At 38.3% G+C, this 20,944-nt stretch overlaps 1 protein-coding gene across 1 annotated transcript; it reads right to left on the reverse strand.

Annotated features, from left to right (window-relative positions):
* Positions 1-19,157: 19,157 nt before the first annotated feature.
* LOC143582941 (aspartic proteinase nepenthesin-1-like) lies at positions 19,158-20,600 on the reverse strand. Its single transcript, XM_077065396.1, has 2 exons — positions 19,829-20,600; positions 19,158-19,627 (listed from the first exon to the last, which is right to left on the reverse strand). The coding sequence occupies exons 1-2, from the start codon at positions 20,598-20,600 to the stop codon at positions 19,170-19,172; spliced, it is 1,230 nt and encodes a 409-aa protein (XP_076921511.1). The 3' UTR covers positions 19,158-19,169.
* Positions 20,601-20,944: the final 344 nt, after the last annotated feature.

Raw genomic sequence — 20,944 nt, forward strand, 5'->3', positions numbered from 1 at the left:
CGAGTTTGTTTTTACATATATTATCATCTCTCACAGTTACAGATTCTAATTGTTTATATCCTTTGACGTGTAGTGGATGACTCGCTTATTCGTTAACTCGCTTATTCGTATTTATATTTGCTTATCATTATCTAAGGTGAGTTTATCATTCCCCTATTTTACTAAGTTTTCTAAACATTTTGGAGACACATGTGTATTATTCGTATTTCATACTATATATATAACAATTGCATTTGTGTAATTGTGTGTGACTTAATCAAATATACGTATCACATGCTTACTTGTATTAATGATTCATTCATTCGTATATTCGGATGGGTCCAGCATACTCCCATGCATTGGGTTCTCATATTATTTATCAACACCCGATCCTCTTGGTAACAGTATCACTACTTGTCTATGGTTTGATTCATTTACCGCACTTACAACATTATGTTTATTTATATTGACATGTAAAACTGGTGATATTCTCTCTCAACTTTATGTTGACAAAATCTTTCATTTTCTACGCATATGCAGGTTATCATGTGAATCGAAGAATGAAGTTTGGATATTTAGACAACACCATAGTATTTAATGAAGACAAACATCATTTAAACTTATTATATTTATTTATTTGAATTGCTTTGTTGTACTTGGATATTGTGTGTATATTTGAAATAAAATAATTAAATAGATATTGTCACTTTTATATTATGATAGTATCTTCGAGCTGTGAGCAATCGGATCACGCCCCGACATTTCCGCCTAAGGTTGGGGTATGACAAATTGGTATCAGAGCCGAAGGTTATAAGATAGGTCATTAGAAATTGTCCTAGTCATATGCTTAGGACCCTATATGTGCTTATCTGAACTACCTTATGTGCTATTTAATTGTTTACATCTTAAATAGATTAATTATTTTATTGTAGTTTATCTTATTTATTTATTTCACACACGCACAAAGTCCAAGGCTATGCCTCACATTCAAAATCTTTTATTTTGGGAAATTTCTTAAGAATTCCTGTATTTTGTTTTTACTCCCTCTCCTTAGGGCATGGAAGTAGGGAATGCTCGGTTAGCAGCCGTAGGGGGCAAGAGAACTGTGAGTTGGGTCTTGGCAAAAAGGTTCCAAGAACCCAAGGTAAGACACTATTCCTTACCTGGAGGATAACCTGATCACAGTACTCGAGTCTCTAGGCCAAAAAAGGAACAAGATGTCATACGACCGGACCTTAAGTGATCAAACATAACCGACTAAATGGTTGCACTCCTTTTAAAAACCGAATTCACGGTGGTTCGTGGCTAAATTCAGGAAAACTTCCAAATTGTGTTCTTAAATTATTTTAAATGCTTAGTTGGGTGAAAAATCCATGGAAATCCATGGACACTCCAACTATCTATTTCTCAAACCATTTTCAATTTGATTTTTGGTTGGAACGTATCGTCCGGGGTGGTTCCCTAGATACACCAACTACTCACATTTGACTCGTTGATTCGATATTTAGTTGGGTCGGTTAATTGCCATGTAAGACTCATGGTCCGACCAACTCCATTGGTTTGATAATTCATTAATTAGTTGGGTCAGTTAAACGCCATGTAACGCTCATGGGCTAACCAACTCAATTCTTTATTACTCGTTATTTCAATTGCGCCAATAAATTGCCATGGAACGCTCATCGGAGGCCCAATTCACAAACTTTATGTTGCTTATTTAGTTGGGCCATTCAAATTGCCATGGAAAGCTCATGGGAGGTTAACTCGTTTGATATGTTTGGTTATTTTATTTGGGATCTCGAGCCACCATGGAAAGCCCATGGAAAGCCTAACTCAATAACATTTTTACTTTTGAAAAATTTTATAAACATAATTTATTTAATTAAATGCCTCAAACTTATTCATATTATTTTAAATCTTGACTCGTCCTCGAGTCTTCGCTAGCACATTTCATATGCATACATATACATACGCATCTCTATTATTTCACATCAACTCATTCCCACAGCTTATCCATCATCTTATAAATTCTCATTGTTGATCTTCGTAGAATGTCTTCTCAATATCATCTTCGCTCATCGACTCCTCATGATCGTCGTTTGGATGCATAAATCACAAAGGAATTTACTGCTGCTTTACCTGTGGTCATGTCTTAACTGCAAGGCATCAATGGAGCCGCTACTACACCAAACAACTACCACTACAAGAACTTCACGAGTGCTAAACCCCCTCCTTCTCTTAGCGAGGTGAATGCTACTAAGCTCTTCCATTGGTTTGAACAAATAGAGAACAAGTTTATCCACTGCGAATGTCCGGACGATAAGCGTACTAGGTTCACCTTGAGCGTCTTTGAGAACGAGCTCTCACATGGTGGAACTCTTATAAAGCCCTAAACGGTGTTGAAGAAGTTTTGGCTATGCCTTGGGAGGAACTCATGGATGCAATGAAGAGAGAGTTTTGTCCCAAGAATGAACTGCAAAGGCTCGAGACGGAGTTTTGGGAGCTTAAACAAAATGGCGGCGACAACTCAGCTTACTCGAACCATTTCAAGGAACCTAGCCTGCTAGTACCTCACCTTGTAACCCCTATGTCTCATGGTATTAGAAAGTATATTCATGGATTGCCGACGATTTTCTGTGATGCTGGGGTTAGTCGAGACCCTCTCTCAATCGAGGAATCTATTGCTCTTGTTGCTTCACTTACTGATGACCATGTTAGAGATGGAACCCTACCTCGTAAGGATGCTAAACCTACTCTTGAAAACTCTATGACCGATCCTCAATCGATGCTAAAGCCGAACCCAAACCCCCTTCGCACCATAACAAATCCTCTCACCATAAACGTAAAGCCAACCACCACAACTATGCTATTAACCAAGCCAACTCTTAACCCTCTAATCAAAATACTCCTAACAAGAAAACCTATACCGGACCTTTCCCGTTATGCTCCATTTGTAACTACCATCACCTGCCTCAATCTCCATGTCACTTGTGCACCAACTACAACCGTTATGGTCACCTTGCTACCACTTGCCGTGCACCGCCCGGTAATAAAACTACCCCACATGCTTAACCCGCTGTTCCTAACACCCGTTCTTGCTACAATTGTGGAGATCATAGTCAGCTTCGCATTGCATGCCCTCGACTTATCCATGCACACAAAGCTCAAGCTATGCCTTCACCATACTACACCGCCAATGATCATCAAGTCCAACAGATAAATCATATCCACTGCAAGCTCCTCTCATCAACTAAGGTTCCCCATACATGACTCAACCTTACCAAGCCCCATACCCGCAAGCTCAAGTTTACCCAACTCACTTCAACAAAACCCCACTAATGCAACCTGTTCAAGTTCAACATATTCAAGCTATCCCAAATCCATCTACCACTACTTCTTAAGTTCTCATGGATCCAACCACCTCAAGTGCTCCAAGTCAAGGGAATCAAGTCAACCTAACTGAAGATCTTTTAAGACTTGGAAGATTTTATTGCTTTATTTATTTCCATTTTAAGACTATCTTATCTTTCCGTTTTTGCATCGTATCGACTCTTTGGTTATTTGTGACGTTTGGTGATTTTAAGTTAAACTATGTTGCACGTTTCATCTTATGAATGACGTTTCCTTTTATAATTTGTTAGGCTTTTGTGCTCTTATCTTATTATCTTATACATATCCATCACAATTCATTATAGCGTCTGTTTCAAGAAATCCATTTTCTTTCGATCTTCCAAATTCTAATTTTAATAATCAAAAGATATAATAGGAATTACACGGTTTTAATAATCCAACTCGAACATTTATTAAGTATCTCTTGGATTTATATTTAAAGTTATCAAAATGTTTGCTTTTTTCAAAATGATGGTTTTAAATGTTTTGTAACTCACATGTTGAAACGAGTTATGCGGATCATCCGACGATAAGAGTAATTATGGTCCGGAACATAATTATCCATGTCCTCTCATGGAAATCATAATAAGTACAATTGTGTGTCATGATTTAGAACCTAAGGTAACTTGGGTAACGGTACGAATGATGAGATAATAAAGACATGGTGGATACGTCGCTGGTACATCCTATATATAAGTGTTCTTGTCGGATTGTCATTTGAAGCGTAGCTTCGGTTATTAGAAGTTCTATGTTATGATATTTTCCTTAAAAGTTTAAATCATTTTCAAAACGATGATGTTTTGGTTTTCCTTAATTTCGGGACGAAATTCCCTAAAGTAGGGAGACTGTAACATTTCGGATTTTTCAAACCCATATTCGTTTATGTTTTACCATACCGGAAACATTTTAGATCTTTAATATTAATAAAAAACAAATACCTATAAGTATTTAAGCTCCCAATGTTCACTTATTACCCCTCATGTTTTACATATTGTTTAATTCCTATTTAATTCATATAAAATTCAATAAATGACCAAACACCAAACTATAGGGACTAACTATGAAAAAACATGAAAACCTTCCCCCGGGTGGCCGAAGTGCCGCGCGACGGTGGGCTCTAAGGACGCCGCGGCACAGTGGTGGAACTGGGCAGAATCTCATGATCAATTTCATTCCTAGCTCGATTTTGGTATTAAAATCGTGTATTTTAGGCATAGTTGAGTGAATTAAGGACCAAGTAAGCGTATTATAACCAAAATACATGTCCCTATTCGCTTCTTACTGACCAAGAACAAATCTTTCGGTTTATTTCATTGGTTTTGTCATTAAAACCTTATTTACTTGCTTAAACGAGATAAATGTCCATATATGGTTCGTTTTTGCTATGACTATATAAACAAACCTCATAATCTTTGCCACAAACTTTTCATAAACCCTAGGAGACATACTCCAGCCGTCCTACCCTCTGTTCATCATCAAATCTTTCGGTTTTTGCTTATTTGGTTGAAGACACAAGCTTTGAAGGTTGACTTTGCATACGTATGGACCTTTGACTCTTCGTTTCTCTTGATTCTTTCAATTTCCAGGTGAGTTGTAAACTGAGATATGATTCATAAACATTCCCTAGACAATAACTTTCAATCGATTTCTGAAATTGAAGGGTGTTGACTGGTCAATTGCTTTAAAACTCGATAAAGGGCAAAATAGTAAACTTGTTTGACTTAACGTTTTCTCATACTTATGGTCCGGAACGTAATTATCCAAGTCCTCTCATGGAAATCATAATAAGTACAATTGTGTGTCATGATTTAGAACCTAAGGTTACTTGGGTAACGGTACGAATGATGAGATAATAAGGACATGGTTGATACGTCGCTGGTACATCCTATATATAAGTGTTCTTATCGGATTTTCATTTGAAGCGTAGCTTCGGTTATTAGAAGTTCTATGTTATGATATATTCCTTAAAAGTTTAAATCATTTTCAAAACGATGATGTTTTGGTTTTCCTTAATTTCGGGACGAAATTCCCTAAAGTAGGGGAGACTGTAACATTTCGGATTTTCCAAACCCGTATTCGTTTACGTTTTACCTGACCGGAAACATTTTAGATCTTTAATATTAATCAAAAACAAATACCTATAAGTATTTAAGATCTCTAATGTTCACTTATTACCCCTCATGTTTTACATATTGTTTAATTCCTATTTAATTCATATAAAATTCAACAAACGACCAAATACCAAACTATAGGGACAAACTGTGACAAAACATGAAAACCTTCCTCTGGTGGCCGGAGCGTCGTACGACAGCGGGCTTCAAGGCTGCTGTGCGGCGCGGTGGTGGAACTGGGCAGAATCTCACGATCGATTTCATTCCTAGCTCGTTTTTGGTATTAAAATCGTGTATTTTAGGCATAGTTGAGTGAATTAAGGACCAAGTAAACATATTATAACCAAAATACATGTCCCTATTCGTTTCTTACTGACCAAGAACAAATCTTTTGATTTATTTCGTTGATTTTGTCATTGGAACCTTATTTACTTGCTTAAACGAGTTACATGTCCATATAAGGTTCGTTTTTGCTAGTCCTATATAAACAAGCCTCATAATCTCTGCCACAAACTTTGCATAAACCCTAGGAGGCGTACTCCAGCCGTCCTACCCTCTGTTCATCATTAAATCTTTCGGTTTTTGCTTATTTGGTTGAAGACACAAGTTTTGAAGGTTGACTTTGCATACATGTGGACCTTTGACTCTTCGTTTTTCTTGATTCTTTCAATTTCCAGGTAATTTGTAAACTGAGATATCATTCATAAACATTCCCTAGTAAATAACTTTCAATCGATTTCAGAAATTGAAGGGTGTTGACTGGTCAATTGCTTTAAAACTCGATAAAGGGCAAAATAGTAAACTTGTTTGACTTAATGTTTTCTCATACTTCTGGTCGGATTCAATGCTCGGTCCAGAAGACTTTTATTCTCCTAAAGAAATTTTAAGGCTACTGACCAAAACCCGACTTCCAACTCGCTGTTCGGATTTTGTTCAGTAACAGCTCGCTTAAATATTAAATATAACATAACTTGAGTTCTAAACGTCCGTTTGGATTGATTCCAGCGGCAATGAGTTTGTTTTTACATATATTATCATATCTTACAGTTTCAAATTATAATTGTTTATATCGTTTGACGTGTAGTGGACGACTCGCTTATTCGTTAACTCACTTATTCGTATTTATATTCGCTTGTCATTAATCTAAAATGAGTTTATATTCCCCTATTTTACTAAGTTTTCTAAACGTTTTGGGGACATATGCGTATTTTTCGTATTTCATACTATATATATATATCAAACAATAGCATATGTGTAATTGTGTGTGACTTAATCATATATACGTGTTACATGCTTACTTGTATTAATTATTCATTCATTCGTATATTCAGAGGGTTCCAACGTACTCTCATGTATTGGGTTCTCATATTATTTACCAACTCCCGATTTGCTTGGCAACGGTATCACTACTTGTCTATGGTTTGATTCATTTACTGCACTTACTATGATATGCTTATTTATATTGACATGCAAAACTGAGGATTTTCTCATTCAATTTTATATTGACAAACTCTTTCATTTTCTACGCATATGCAGGTTATCATGTGAATCGAAGAATTAAGTTTGGATATTTAGACAAGACCATAGGATTTAATGAAGACAAACCGTATTTAAACTTATTATATTTATTTACTTGAATTGCTTTGTTGTACTTGGATATTGTGTGTACCTTTGAAATAAAATAATTAAATAGATATTGTCACTTTTATATTATGATAGTATCTTCGAGCTGTGAGCAATCGGATTACGCCCCAGCATTTCCGTCTTAGCTTGGGGTGTGAAAGGGTGTCTAATGATTTGTCACAAAGATATTATTGTTGATTACACAATGATATTGACAAGATTTTATAACAGAGTGAGCGTCATTCATCGGCTGTGTGGTGACGTATTTTTCCCCACATTTCAGGGGAACAGAAAAGGTAAGAACAGATAAGTAAGAAAAATTAAAAAATTGAAGATAGAGTCATTAGACATATCTAATGGCTCATATTTTTTAATCTGAATATTATAAACAATCATATTTTCAAAAGTCAGGCATTTGAATTATCAAAACAAGTATTCAAATTGTAACGCCCGCTAATTTCGGTTTAAAGATTTAAAGCATATAAAGTATGTATAACTCTCGGAATTTAGCCGAAATTTCTCAGAAACCTTCTCGTCATCCCGGTACGTTAAATCATGTAACTTTTCAACCAAGATGTTGCTTCTTTAAAATTGGAAGGACTAGAGTGAAAAATTTTTATATCATAAACAAACCCTAACCCCTTCCCCCCCCTCCTTGTCCGATCGGCATAGTGCAACCCCCCTCCCCCCCCCCCTCCTGCGATTTTCTTTTGTTCAGCCAAGTTTAAGGTCTAAAACTTCAATTGAAGGTTAGTACTATGTCCCTACAAGTCTTTTACACCTTAATTGATCATTATATTACGCGTATTGATCGATAAACGACTTGTTTTAGGTTAACCGGGTGGCTGTCCAATTGAGAGGTTTCGAGACTGTTTTGATTGAGGTTTTTGCACCAAAATCCTCCTAGGTATGTCTAGTATATCATACTTAAAATCCATGTTCATTGGTGTTCGTTAGATTGGTCAACTAGTTGTAGTTTGAAAGATTGTTTTCGGTTGGTTAGAATTGTGTTTTGTTGCGTTTAACGCGAGGGATGATGTAACAGATGACCAATCCAGTTTGGATAATTTCGGGTTAATGTATGGGCTATTGGAAAATGATTTTTATGGGTATTGGGGCTGAATTGGTCGTCGGTTACTCAAAAGGGTCGGTACAACGCGCAATTGCGTTTATTGAATAGTTGGTGCGTTGTACTTGCGAGTTACCGACCCATTTGACTCGTGTAGCGTCTTGTGGACTTGTTGGCTGTGGAATTATCATATTGGGTCCACATGGGGCTGAGTTGGATGTTAATGGCCTAAACAACTTTTAAACGCGCGTGTTAGTGTCACTTAGTGCTTCCATGGGTAAATTGGGAATTCTTTATTAAGGGTCGTGTTGGTGAATGTAAGGCCCCGGGGGCTGTTATGATTGAGTTTGATGAGTTCGAGGCTTTAGGTAACTCGAACCATGTTAAAACATCTCGTTTGATAAACGAGTCCTTTCGATGTTGTTAGTAATGTTTGTATGTAAATCGACAGGTAGTTGAATTTTGGGATTACTTAGGGGTCCTATAGCTAGTGGTGAAATCGTACCTGGTGTCAGGTGAGTTCATGATGTCCCTTTTTACTCTTTTTAATTTTTTGGGCTAGCATGCACACCTAAGCGATTTAGCTTGATGAACCGTTTAAATTGTTTTGTATGGGCTTACTTGGATAGGGTAGGCCTTGGGATGATGTATTGTATGTTTGTATATATATTATTGTATGGCCAATAATTGGCGATATTATTTAGTCTTTATTGACTAAGGATGTTTACGTATGCCTATTTTGTGTTTGCATACGTTTGATGAGATGTTACGTGTTTGGGTTGTACGTGTGCTCGACCCTGATGTTATTACTTGGATGAGATGTTACGTGTTTGTGTTGTACGTGTGCTCGACCCTGATGTTATTACTTGGATGAAATATATGTAGGGATATAATTGTACGGATGTTTATATATAATTATACGGATGTATATATATAATTATAAGGATGTTTATATATAATTATACGGATGTTTATATATAATTATAAGGATGTTTATATATAATTATAACGATGCTTATATATGATTATCAAGACGTTTATATATATATATAAGGATGATTACTTTTTGTTGATGATGGCCTAACTGTTATATCCCATTTATTTTAAAACTCTTGGAATGACTATTATGATTATTATTACAGATGTTATTTATTAAAACTTGAACTCACTCAGCTCAAGCTGACTTTATGTGCATGTTAGTGTGAGTTTCTGGTTATGGGACAGATACATTACCGCTTGGACGTGCACGAAGCTACTTGGACGGTAGAGGGCATGCTTAGTCGGAAGTTTTTAATAATAATAAACATTTTTCTTTTAAACGTGTTATTAAATACATTTCAAGATTGGTTTTGGGCATAATTCCCGAGTTTCGGGAAGTTGTTTTATTAATCATGATTTTCCGTTGAATTATACTCTGAATTGGTTATTTGATGGAATGAATTTCTTTTGAGTTAAGTATTTTTGTAAGCATTTTGTATGAATACCAACTGTAGGATTCCCGGGATTCAGGGTCTTACAAGTTGGTATTAGAGCCATGGTTCGAGGGATCCGGGCATCCTTGAATGCTTGGACTCGAACTGTAAGGGAGAGACTAATATGCCCACTGCGAGTAGCTGCACGCCAAGAGGTAACTTTAAATTGTTTAGTCATTCCTTTGAATTTTAAAGTTCCTGTATGTGATTAATTGTTTAAGTGTTAGATATAATGCTAATGTGGTTAGGGGCAGGGGGTGCTTAGGACGGGCCGGTGAAGTAAACGACTAATAACACTTGATCAACGTTATTAGCAGTTTACCCTTACCTCCCATGTTTTAAATACTACTTGTGTCTGACTATGTTAGGGTTTCGTCTTTGTAGGGATAGGATATGGCTAACTCTCGTGTCGTTAGCGTTAAAGTTCATCTCATTCCTTAAATTCTCCTGTTCATTTCCTATCCTCTCGAACGCTTTGCGCGTAATTGTTTAGCTGAGGCGTAGCATGCTGTCACTCTGGGTTCCTTGGTACTTGACCGCTTAAATTCCTCGCTCCTTCAAGAATGTATGTGCAACTTTTTAGCTAAGTAGGAGCGTAATGTTATCCCAGATACCTTTGTTTTACTTGATGAATTACAAGCTTCGATCTTATTGGGTTCGGGTGCCAGAAAAAGTTTTGTGTCTACCGCTTTCTGTTCCTCGTTGAATAAATCACCCGAGTTGGTAGTCGATGTGTTTGAGGTTGAGGTCGTTGTAGGAAAGTCCTTTCCCGTGTCTAGGGTTATTCAGGGGTTTTCCATCGAGTTGTCTGGGTATAGATTTCCGGTGCAGTTGTACTTGATGCCGCTTGGCTGTTTCGATGTGGTGCTTGAGATGGATTGGCTCGCGAGTGTTGATGCTCAGATCATTTGTGGTCAAAAGCTTGTACGTCTAAGGGCCCAGATGAGACCCAAATTACGGTATTCGGTGGTCGGAATGGTGCGATGCCACATATCATATCTATGCTCAAGGTAGGGAAACTGATGTAGCGGGGGTGCGGGGCGTATCTGGCGTATGCTATAAACGTAAAAAAAAAAAACCCGCAGTGTCTACCGTCGGTGATGTTCCTATTGTTTGGGATTTCCCGGATGTATTTCCAGATGATTTATTAGATGTGCCACTGGATCGCGAGGTCGAATTCTAGATAGACCTTATACCATGCGCAAAACCCGTTGCTTGAGCCCCTTACCGTCTAGCACTGAATGAAATGAAAGAACTTATGGCTCAATTGAAATACTTGCTCGAAAAGGGCTTCATTCGACCGAGCATCTCACCTTGGGGTGCCCCGGTCTTGTTCATTATGAAGAAGGATGGTAGCCCGTGGATGTGCATTGACTACCGTGAATTGTATAAACTCACTGTTAAGAATCGGTACCCTCTCCCAAGGATCGACGAATTTTTTTGATCAGCTCCAAGGAGCTAGTTGGTTCTCGAAGATCGACCTTAGGTCCGAGTACCATCAGTTGAAAATTCGTGAGGAAGATATCCCCAAGACCGCCTTCCGCACTCGTTATAGGCATTACGAATTCCTCGTGATGTCTTTCGGTTTGACCAACACACCGGCTGCGTTCATGGATCTTATGAACCGGGTGTGTACGCCGATGCTCGATCTTCCGGTTATTGTGTTCATCGACGAAATTCTTGTGTATTCCAAAAGTGATTCCGATCACGCCGTTCATCTCACGGAAGTTTTGGAAGCTCTGCGAAAGAACAAGTTGTATGCGAAATTTTCTAAGTGTTCTTTTTGGTTACGCGAGGTTCAGTTTTTGGGTCATGTTATTTACTCGAGTGGTATTTTGGTTGACCCTGCAAAGGTGGAAGCCGTAAACGAATGGGAATCTCCTAGATCTCCGTCCGAAATCCGTAGCTTTCTGGGCTTGGCGAGGTATTACCGCCGCTTCATTCCCGACTTTTCGAAATTTGCTTCATCGTTGACCAAGTTGACCAAGAAGCGTGTTAAGTTTGTTTGGGGTACCGAGCAGGAGGAGGATTTTCTCGAATTAAAGAACAGGTTGACGCATGCTCCGATTTTAGCGTTACCCGATGGCACTGACGATCTGGTTGTTATTCTGATGCCTCTTACCATGGGCTTGGGTGTGTTTTGATGCAGCGAGGCCGAGTCATCGCTTATGCCTCACGGCAGTTAAAGCCTCATAAGGCGAATTATCCTACCCACGCTTTGGAGCTGGCGGCGGTTGTGTTTGCGCTCAAGTTATGGAGACATTATTTGTACGGTGTCCCTTGTGTTATCTATACCGATCATAAGAGCTTAAAGTACTTCTTCGAGCAAAAGTAATTTAATGTGCGTCAACGTCGGTGGCTAGAGTTGATTAAGGATTACGATTTGGAGATTATGTATCATCCTGGTAGGGCTAACGTGGTAGCCAACGCGTTGAGCTGGAAGGAGAGACCGAAACCTATTCGTGTGAAATCTTCCCAGCTTATTCTTAAACCCGATATTTTGAAGCAGATAGCCAACGTTCAAAATGAGGGTTTACAGGTGGAATGGATTATGATAGAGCGTATTTAGGGTCAGGAAAAATTGTTGGAAGACGTCGGTGACGGGGTGAAGTATAAGGATGGTCGTTTATGGGTACCCAGGTATAGGGGATTCAGGGGTAAAATATTGGATGAGGCACACAAGTCGCGCTATTCCATTCATCCGGGCGCGACCAAGATGTACCAGGACCTGAAGAAAAAAAAATTATTGCCTGCGATGAAGTATGAGGTGGCTCAGTACGTGAGTAATTGTTTGATGTGTCTGCAAGTTAAGGCCGAGCACCAGAAGCCTTTTGGGAAACTCCAACCCTTGGAAATACCTGAGTGGAAGTGGGAGCATCTTATGATTGATTATGTGACTAAACTACCTCGTACTCTTAGGGGTAGTTATGATACCATTTGGGTAATCATTGATAGACTGACCAAGAGCGCTCATTTCTTTCCGATCCGAGAAACTTTTAATTCCGAGCAGTTGGCCGATGTATTTATTCGTGAGATCGTTTCTAGGCACCGGGTGCCGGTATCTATTATTTCGGATAGGGATACGCGTCTTACCTCCAGGTTTTGGAAGAAGTTTCATGAGGAGATGGGTACCAAACTTCTCATCAGTACCGCTTATCACCCGCAGACGGATGGTCAGTCCGAGTGGACCATTCAGACTCTTGAGGATATGTTGCGAGCTTTCGTAAATGTTTTAGTGGTAGTTGGGATCGTCACTTACTGTTAGTCGAGTTTTCTTATAATAACAGTTACCACGCCACGATTGGATGCCAGCGTTTGAGATGTTGTATGGTAGGAGGTGTAGGACTCCTGTCTGTTGGGGTTCCATGTCACAAACAGTTGGGTAATTTGGAGATGGTTGAGGCTACGACTGTGAAGCTCGATAAGATCAAGGCTTTTATGAAGGCTGCTCAGGATTGTTAAAAGTCCTATGTGGATAAAAGGTGAAGACCTATTGTGTTTGAGGATGGGGATCGGGTTATGTTGAAAGTTTCTCATTGGAAGGGTATTATTCGTTTTCGTAAGAGGGGGGAAGCTTAGTCCGAGGTTCATTGGTCCGTTCCGTATATTGTCCCGTGTTGGTAAGGTAGCATGTAGATTGGAATTGCCCGAGGAGCTTGCGGAGATTCATCCTACTTTTCACGTGTCCCATTTGAGGAAAAGTTTAGCGGATGAGGAGGCCCATGTGCCTCTTGATGACATTGAACTTGATAGTAAACTGAACTACGTTGAAGAACCTATTGCTATACTTGACCGTCAGGAAAGGCGTTTGAGGAATAAAGTGGTTAGGCAGGTGAAGGTGCAGTGGAGGCACCGTAGGGGTTCCGAGGCTACTTGGGAGTCCGAGACGAGATTATGAAACTCTATCTGCAGTTGTTCCTGTCGCATCGGGATTCGGGGACGAATCCCATTGTTAGGGGGTGGACTTGTAACGCCCGCTAATTTCGGTTTAAAGATTTAAAGCATGTAAAGTATGTATAATTTTCGAGAGTTAGCCGACATTTCTCGGAAACCTTCTCGTCATCCCAGTACGTTAAATCATGTAACTTTTCAACCAAGATGTTACTTCTTTAAAATTGGAAGGGCTAGAGTAAAAAAATTTTATATCATAAACAAACCCTAACCCCTTCCCCCCCTCCTTGTCCGATCGGCATAGTGCAGCCCCCCTCCCCCCCCCTGCGATTTTCTTTTGTGCAACCAAGGTTAAGGTCTAAAACTTCAATTGAAGGTTAGTACTATGTCTCTACAAGTCTCTTACACCTTAATTGATCATTATATTACGCGTATTGATCCATAAACGACTTGTTTTAGGTTAACCGGGTGGCTGTCCAATTGAGCGGTTTCGGGACTGTTTTGATTGAGGTTTTTACACCAAAATCCTCCTAGGTATGTCTAGTATATCATACTTAAAAATCATGTTCATTGGTGTTTGTTAGATTGGTCAACTAGTTGTAGTTTGAAAGATTGTTTTCGGTTGGCTAGAATTGTGTTTTGTTGCGTTTAACGCGAGGGATGATGTAACGGATGACCAATCCAGTTCGGATAGTTTTGGGTTAATGTATGGGCTGTTGGAAAATGATTTTTATGGGTATTGGGGCTGAATTGGTCGTCGGTTACTCAAACGGGTCGGTACAACGCGCAATTGCGTTTATTGAATAGTTGGTGCGTTGTACTTGCGAGTTACCGACCCATTTGACTCGTGTAGCGTCTTGTGGACTTTTTGGCTGTGAAATTATCATATTGGGTCCACACGGGACTGATTGGATGTTAATGGCCTAAACGACTCTTAAACGCGCGTGTTAGTGTCACCTAGTGCTTCCGGGGGTAAATTGGGAATTATTTATTCATGGGAGTATCTAGGGTTCGTGTTGGTGAATGTAAGGCCCCGGGGGCTGTTATGATTGAGTTTGATGAGGTCGAGGCTTTAGGTAACTCGAACCATGTTAGAACATCTCGTAGGATAAATGAGTCCTTTCGATGTCGTTAGTAATGTTTGTATGTAAACCGACAGGTAGTTGAGTTTTGGGATTACTTAGGGGTCCTCTAGCTAGTGGTGAAATTGTACCTGGTGTCAGGTGAGTTCAAGATGCCCCTTTTTACTCTTTTTATGTTTTTAGGCTAGCATGCACACCTAAGCGATTTTGCTTGATGAATCGTTTAAATTATTTTGTATGGGCTTACTTGTTCAAGGTAGGCCTTGGGATGATGTATTGTATGTTTGTACGTATGTTTGTATATATATTATTGTATGGCCAATAATTGGCGATGTTATTTAGTCTTTATCGACTAAGGATGTTTACGTATGCCTACTTTGTGTTTGCATACGTTGGATGAGATGTTACGTGTTTGGGTTGTACGTGTGCTCAACCCTGATGTTATTACTTAGATGAGATGTTACGTGTTTGGGTTGTACGTGTGCTCGACCCTGATGTTATAATTTGGATGAAATATATGTAGGGATATAATTATACGGATGTTTATATATAATTATACAGATGTTTATATATAATTATACGGATGTTTATATATAATTATAAGGATTCTTATATATGATTATAAGGATGTTTATATATATATAAGGATGATTACTTATTGTTGATGATGGCCTAACTATTATTTCCCCTTTATTTTAAAACTCTTGGAATGACTATTATAATTATTATTACAGATGTTATTTATTAAAAGTTGAACTCACTCAGCTCAAGCTGACTTTGTGTGCATGTTAGTTTGAGTTTCAGGTTAGGGGATGGATATATTACCGCTTGGACGTGCACGAAGCTACTTGGATGGTGGAGGGCATGATTAGTCGGAAGTTTTAATAATAATAAACATTTTTCTTTTAAACGTTTTATTAAATACATTTCAAGATTGGTTTTGGGCATAATTCCCGAGTTTCGGGAACTTGTTTTTTTAATCATGATTTTCTGCTGAATTATACCCTGAATTGGTTATTTGATGGAATGAACTGCTTTTGAGTTAGGTATTTTTGTAAGCATTTTGTATGAATACCAACTGTAGGATTCCCGGGATTCGGAGTTTTACACAAATCCCGAGTTTTCAATATAATAATATTTTATTTAAAAGACTTCTGCTCATATTTTGTCAAGCTTGACTTATAAAATTAAAAGGGTATTTGGACCCAACATTTGATTTATAATAATATTTTATTTTAAAGACTTTCGCCAAAACAAACCCGTAACTATGATATACTTACAAAACATGTACCAACTAACGGGTGTCACGCCTAGGCCCTAAGCCGAGGTGTGACAGTATTGTTACATAGAGTTCAGGAAGTTTTGCTAGACTGAAGGGATCCGTCATAATTTCATAGCCCCATACACACTGGAACAAAATTGTGTGTTGAAAAGGAAAAATCGGACCATGTATGAGATGGCCATGAGTATGTTGCACAGGAAGGGGTTGAGCAAACACTTTTGGGTGAAGCAGTAGCTGCTGTCTACCTACGAAATTTATCACCAACCAAGGCTGTTACCAATCAAACTCCATATGAGATATATTATGGGACAAAACCCTCAGTCCATCACTTATAACTTTTTTAATGTGTGGCTTATGGTTTAACACCCGCACAACAAAGAAAGAAACTGGATACCAAGTCGGTAAAGTGTATATTTGGTGGATATGCTACAACAACCAAAGCCTATAGGTCGTTTGACCCAAACAAAAGAAGCATAATCACCAACCGGAATGTTGTTTTTAAAGAGATGGCGAGTTGGCATGCAACCAAATATGAGAAGCATGTGCTTTAATCTGAAAATTTTCAACCAGTATCAACTGATGGTGATGATCAAGAAAGTTTGGGGAGACCTAATGAGCTGGAAGTTCTAGTCCAAGAGAAGAAGATGGAGGCCAGGATTCCATTAATCACACTTCTGAGAACAACGAAAGTAGAACAAGCAATCGAGTTAGAAGGCCATTTACACAACTAAACGACTTTGTTGTAAGTGCAGCCCACCAAAACGCTAATGGTCGGGAAGACCTAAACACATGTCAACTGGCACTCTCACAATGGAACCTACCAATCTTAGTGAAGCAATCAAGCATAAAGATTGGTTAAAATCCATGAAAGAAGAGTTAAGATCATTGGAAAGCCACAAGAGTTGGACATTGGTAAGTTTACCAAATGGGAAAAAGGCTATTGGTTTAAAGTGGGTCTACAAATTAAAGATTGGAGCACATGGTAAAATTCAAAAATATAAGGCACGAGTGCTTGCCAAAGGGTACGCTCAGGAATATGGAATCGATTACAAGGATACTTTCTCTACCGTAGCCTGGTTAGAAACCATTCGGTAGATACTATCCATAGTAGCTCAACAAGGCTGGAATGTCCGCAAGTTAGATGTGAAGTCGGCCTTTCTTAATGGCACACTTCAAAAGGAGGTTTATGTAATCCAAACTCCAGGATTCGAAATTGAAAACAAAGAAGATAAGTTTTACAAACTCCACAAGGCGTTGTATGGGTTGAAGCAGGCCCCACGTGCATGGTATGAACGAATTGACGGGTATTGCAAGAAAAAAATTATTTAAGAACTCAGAGTGAACCCACAGTGTATGTAAAGAAGGAAGGCAAAGACCTCATAATCGTGTGTGTGTGTGTGTGTATATATATATATATGTCGATGACATAATTTACACAAGCTCATCTAAATCTCTAGTGTTGGAGTACAAATTAAGCCTTGATGCAAAAAGAGTTTGAGCTGTCTGACTTAGGAAGTCTTTCATATTTTCTTGGTCTAGAGGTAATTCCAAGAAATTATTGGATGTTTGTATCACAAAGGAAGTATGCCATGAATCTGCTCAATAAGTTTGGTATGGCAAACTGCACACCATCCCTAACTCTAATGAACTATGGTGAAAAATTTAAGGCAAATGAATTTGATGTTGTAGCAGATGCTTGAGTTTTTAGAAGTATGGTTGGAGGGTTATTTTATCTCTCACACACAAGGCCTGATCTTACCTTTTCTGTTGGAATAATTTCTCTATATATGCAGAACCCTACTGCAAGTCACCTTGGTGCAACAAAACGTATACTCAGATATGTAGCTGGAATAGCGGAGTATGGGCTATGGTATAAGTATGGAAAAAGTATAAAGTTAGAAGGATATACAGATAGTGATCGGGCTAGCTCTGTGAAAGATAGGAAAAGTATTTCTACATGTGTGTTTTCATTGGGGTCAGGCACAGTGTCATGGAGCGCAAAGAAGCAACAAGTTGTAGCACTTTCCTCGACCGAGGCAGAATATGTAGCAACAAATGCTGTAGATTGTTAGGCGGTTCGGCTAAGGAAGTTGCTTAGAGAATTGGGATACGAGCAAACGGTGCCAACTACAATTTTCTGTGACAACCGGTCAGTAGTGTTTCTCTCTAAAAATGCTGCTCTACACAATAAAAGTAAGCATATAGATGTCAAATGTCATTATCTCAAAAGCTTGGTAGAAACGAAATAAGTGGAAGTTCAATCATGTTATACTGAGGAGCAAGTGGCAGATGCTCTTACAAAGACACTAGGAACCGAACAATTTTACTATCTCAGAAGTTTGATGGGAGTTTCAAAGCTTTGAATTAAGAGGCGATGTTAAAGTAATAATTCAATATCTTATAATTAATTAGTTATATATAATCGGAATCTCATAGTTGTTTTTTAGTTTTATTATAATTATCTAGTTTAGAAGTCAATAGGTTTAAGTTTCTTGTTTTCGTGTTCTAGTTGGTTTAGGTTTCTCTATTGTTTCCTTTTCTTATATAAGGAGGCTTATGTTTAATGAATGGATAGATAGTTCTTGAGTATTCTCTTGGTGTTCTTGATTACCATATTCCAACAATTTTGGATAATTTAAAGAACAAAATGTATTTGTGAGATATTGTACAAATGGCGTCTAGTTACCGGTGTAGAATAAGTGGGCAGATCGGTGGATTTGGAGTGTACATGATAGAACCAGTGGTATTTTTATGGACAATTTTGAAATAAGATTGGTTAAAGAGACAATTTGATCATTTTCCCAAACCAAAGTTCTAAGTCAAACTTCTCTCTTAACTGTGGAATACTTGGTTGAACCGATGATTATGGGTTAAATCATGCATATGGCAGTGGAAAGTTTGATTAAAAAAATCAGAAAATTACATATTTGACTATTATAATTAGTCCAAGAGATATAGACTTTATGACTTAAGGAGTAAAAGAATATAAACCTGGAGATGATGTTTTTGATGAAGAAAGCAGATGGAATTAATTAGCTTGCAAAAGAAAGTCTTAAAAGTAGTCGTAAGAAATAAATTGGAAAATTTTCCAACTTATTATAACCGAAACCCCTTAAACAAGTATCCATTATTTAGTATTTTTCTGAATATAAAATAAAAATTTAAATTGATAAGCAAGTGAGATGCTGAAAGAGAACATGATTGTCAACACAACTTAATTAACTGATAATTAAAACATACAAAATACAACACATTTATTCACCCCCAGCCAGCTTAATATTCATTACAGTTTGCACGCTTAAATGAGAGATTGTTATTGTCAAGATCGTAAATCACCATCAAGTTTTGTTGCATCATGTTTCCGAATATAGACCGGCTGCCCTCAGAATCAGTAGCCATGAAACCCAAACACCCCCCTTCTCCATCTTCCGTTTCATAGATGTAATTCTCACTAGGCAACTCCCAGTCTGCACCCTCAAAATGAAAAACCATTATTGGGGCTTGATCTTTATTATACCCTTGATACATGAAACAGTGTTCAAGACCATCATACAATGTAGCATCAGTACTCTTTTCCAGGTTTGTTTGGTTCATGAACTCATTGCTAATCATATCAATAATACGTTGCTCTAAGTATGTGAAGGTCGTGCCCGTATCGATGATCATCCCCCCATCTCCGGTCGCATAATCAGAGTTTGTAACCGAAAGTCTAGTTTCCCCTACAGAGATACCTTCAAGAGATATGTGGTGTAAACTTTGATAATTAAATTACTAGTATATAAGTTAAAGAATTAAAAGACTGTTGTGATCGAGTAGAAAAACAATCTTTTAATTCTCAAACTAGTAGTGCATATATTTAAGGGTACAAAAACAAGCCAAAATGGGGATCAATAAGGAAACAGAATTAAACTAAAACTATACAATATATTTACCTTGAAGAGATATGTAGTAATATGACTCGCCCTCTTGTTCGATCAAAGGCGTAGTTTGGACGTCAGTATATTCCCTTCTTGCTTTAGACCCTGTTAGCAAAACACCGCTTGTTTCTCCGTCAGACCTAGAACCGAGACAATACAAGAAAACACGCTCATTTAACTGGGAAATCAACGACAAATCCCCACGCCCCATTCCAATTATTCCATGGTACTTATCATCATCTGGTTGCCCACAGCCAAATGTTATATCCTTAAAGTTCTGATTATTTCCAAGGAATAAGATCTCATGCCCCAATGTTACGCTTACCGACAAACCATCATCGTAATTCTGTATGCAAGATTCACTAAGCCCGAAGTACTCGCAACTTTTATTAACCAAAGAGAAAGTCATGGACTTACTAGGGTCAAAAAAGTTATCTAGACCGGTACTATTTTCGCATTTGGTCCATATGAGATCGCTTCCCATATCCATGACACCCGAAAACGTGACAGTTGGAATCCCAATGTCTAGGGTCATGTTGTACAAATCGTTATGAGCTTTTAGTAAAGATTGTATAGGTGAAGCTGAGGGGTTGTTATTCCATGTGCCTGAAAAAGGATTTTTGGACCAGGTTCTACCGGAATAATAATTGGTACGAGTTAGAGTGACTCGATGGCCGGCTTGTTTTGTTGCGGTTAAGATTCGAGCTGAGGATGGCTGGGTTGCTAAAAGTAAGTGGAATAGGATTAGTGGAAGGATGTGAGAAGCAAGAAAGATGGAGGAAATCATGAGTGAGATCGAGTTGAGATATATGGTGTGACATGTGAATATGCATACATGCATTAACTATATATATATATATATATATATATATCACACACCTTGGTATTTGGAGTGCAATGTGGGCATGCAAGCTGTAAGTCCTGTTTAATTTTGGGCCGGCCTCTCCGAGTCTCCGGTCATTAAAGGCTGTTTACTTTTGGGCCGGGATCTCCGGTAGTTAAAGGTGGAGACAAGCTAGTGATATTGACTACTGGGTCCATATATTGGGCAGATGTCTTGAACAAGTTGTTGCCCATGTGTTGTATATAAGTATGTAATATTCATGTGATAAAGTCCTCATTTTGTAACGC

This window comes from Bidens hawaiensis, unplaced genomic scaffold (assembly GCF_021521415.1).
Source record: "Bidens hawaiensis isolate Kalapana, Puna unplaced genomic scaffold, B.hawaiensis_p1.1 tig00032067_1, whole genome shotgun sequence".
Classification (NCBI taxonomy): domain Eukaryota; kingdom Viridiplantae; phylum Streptophyta; class Magnoliopsida; order Asterales; family Asteraceae; genus Bidens; species Bidens hawaiensis.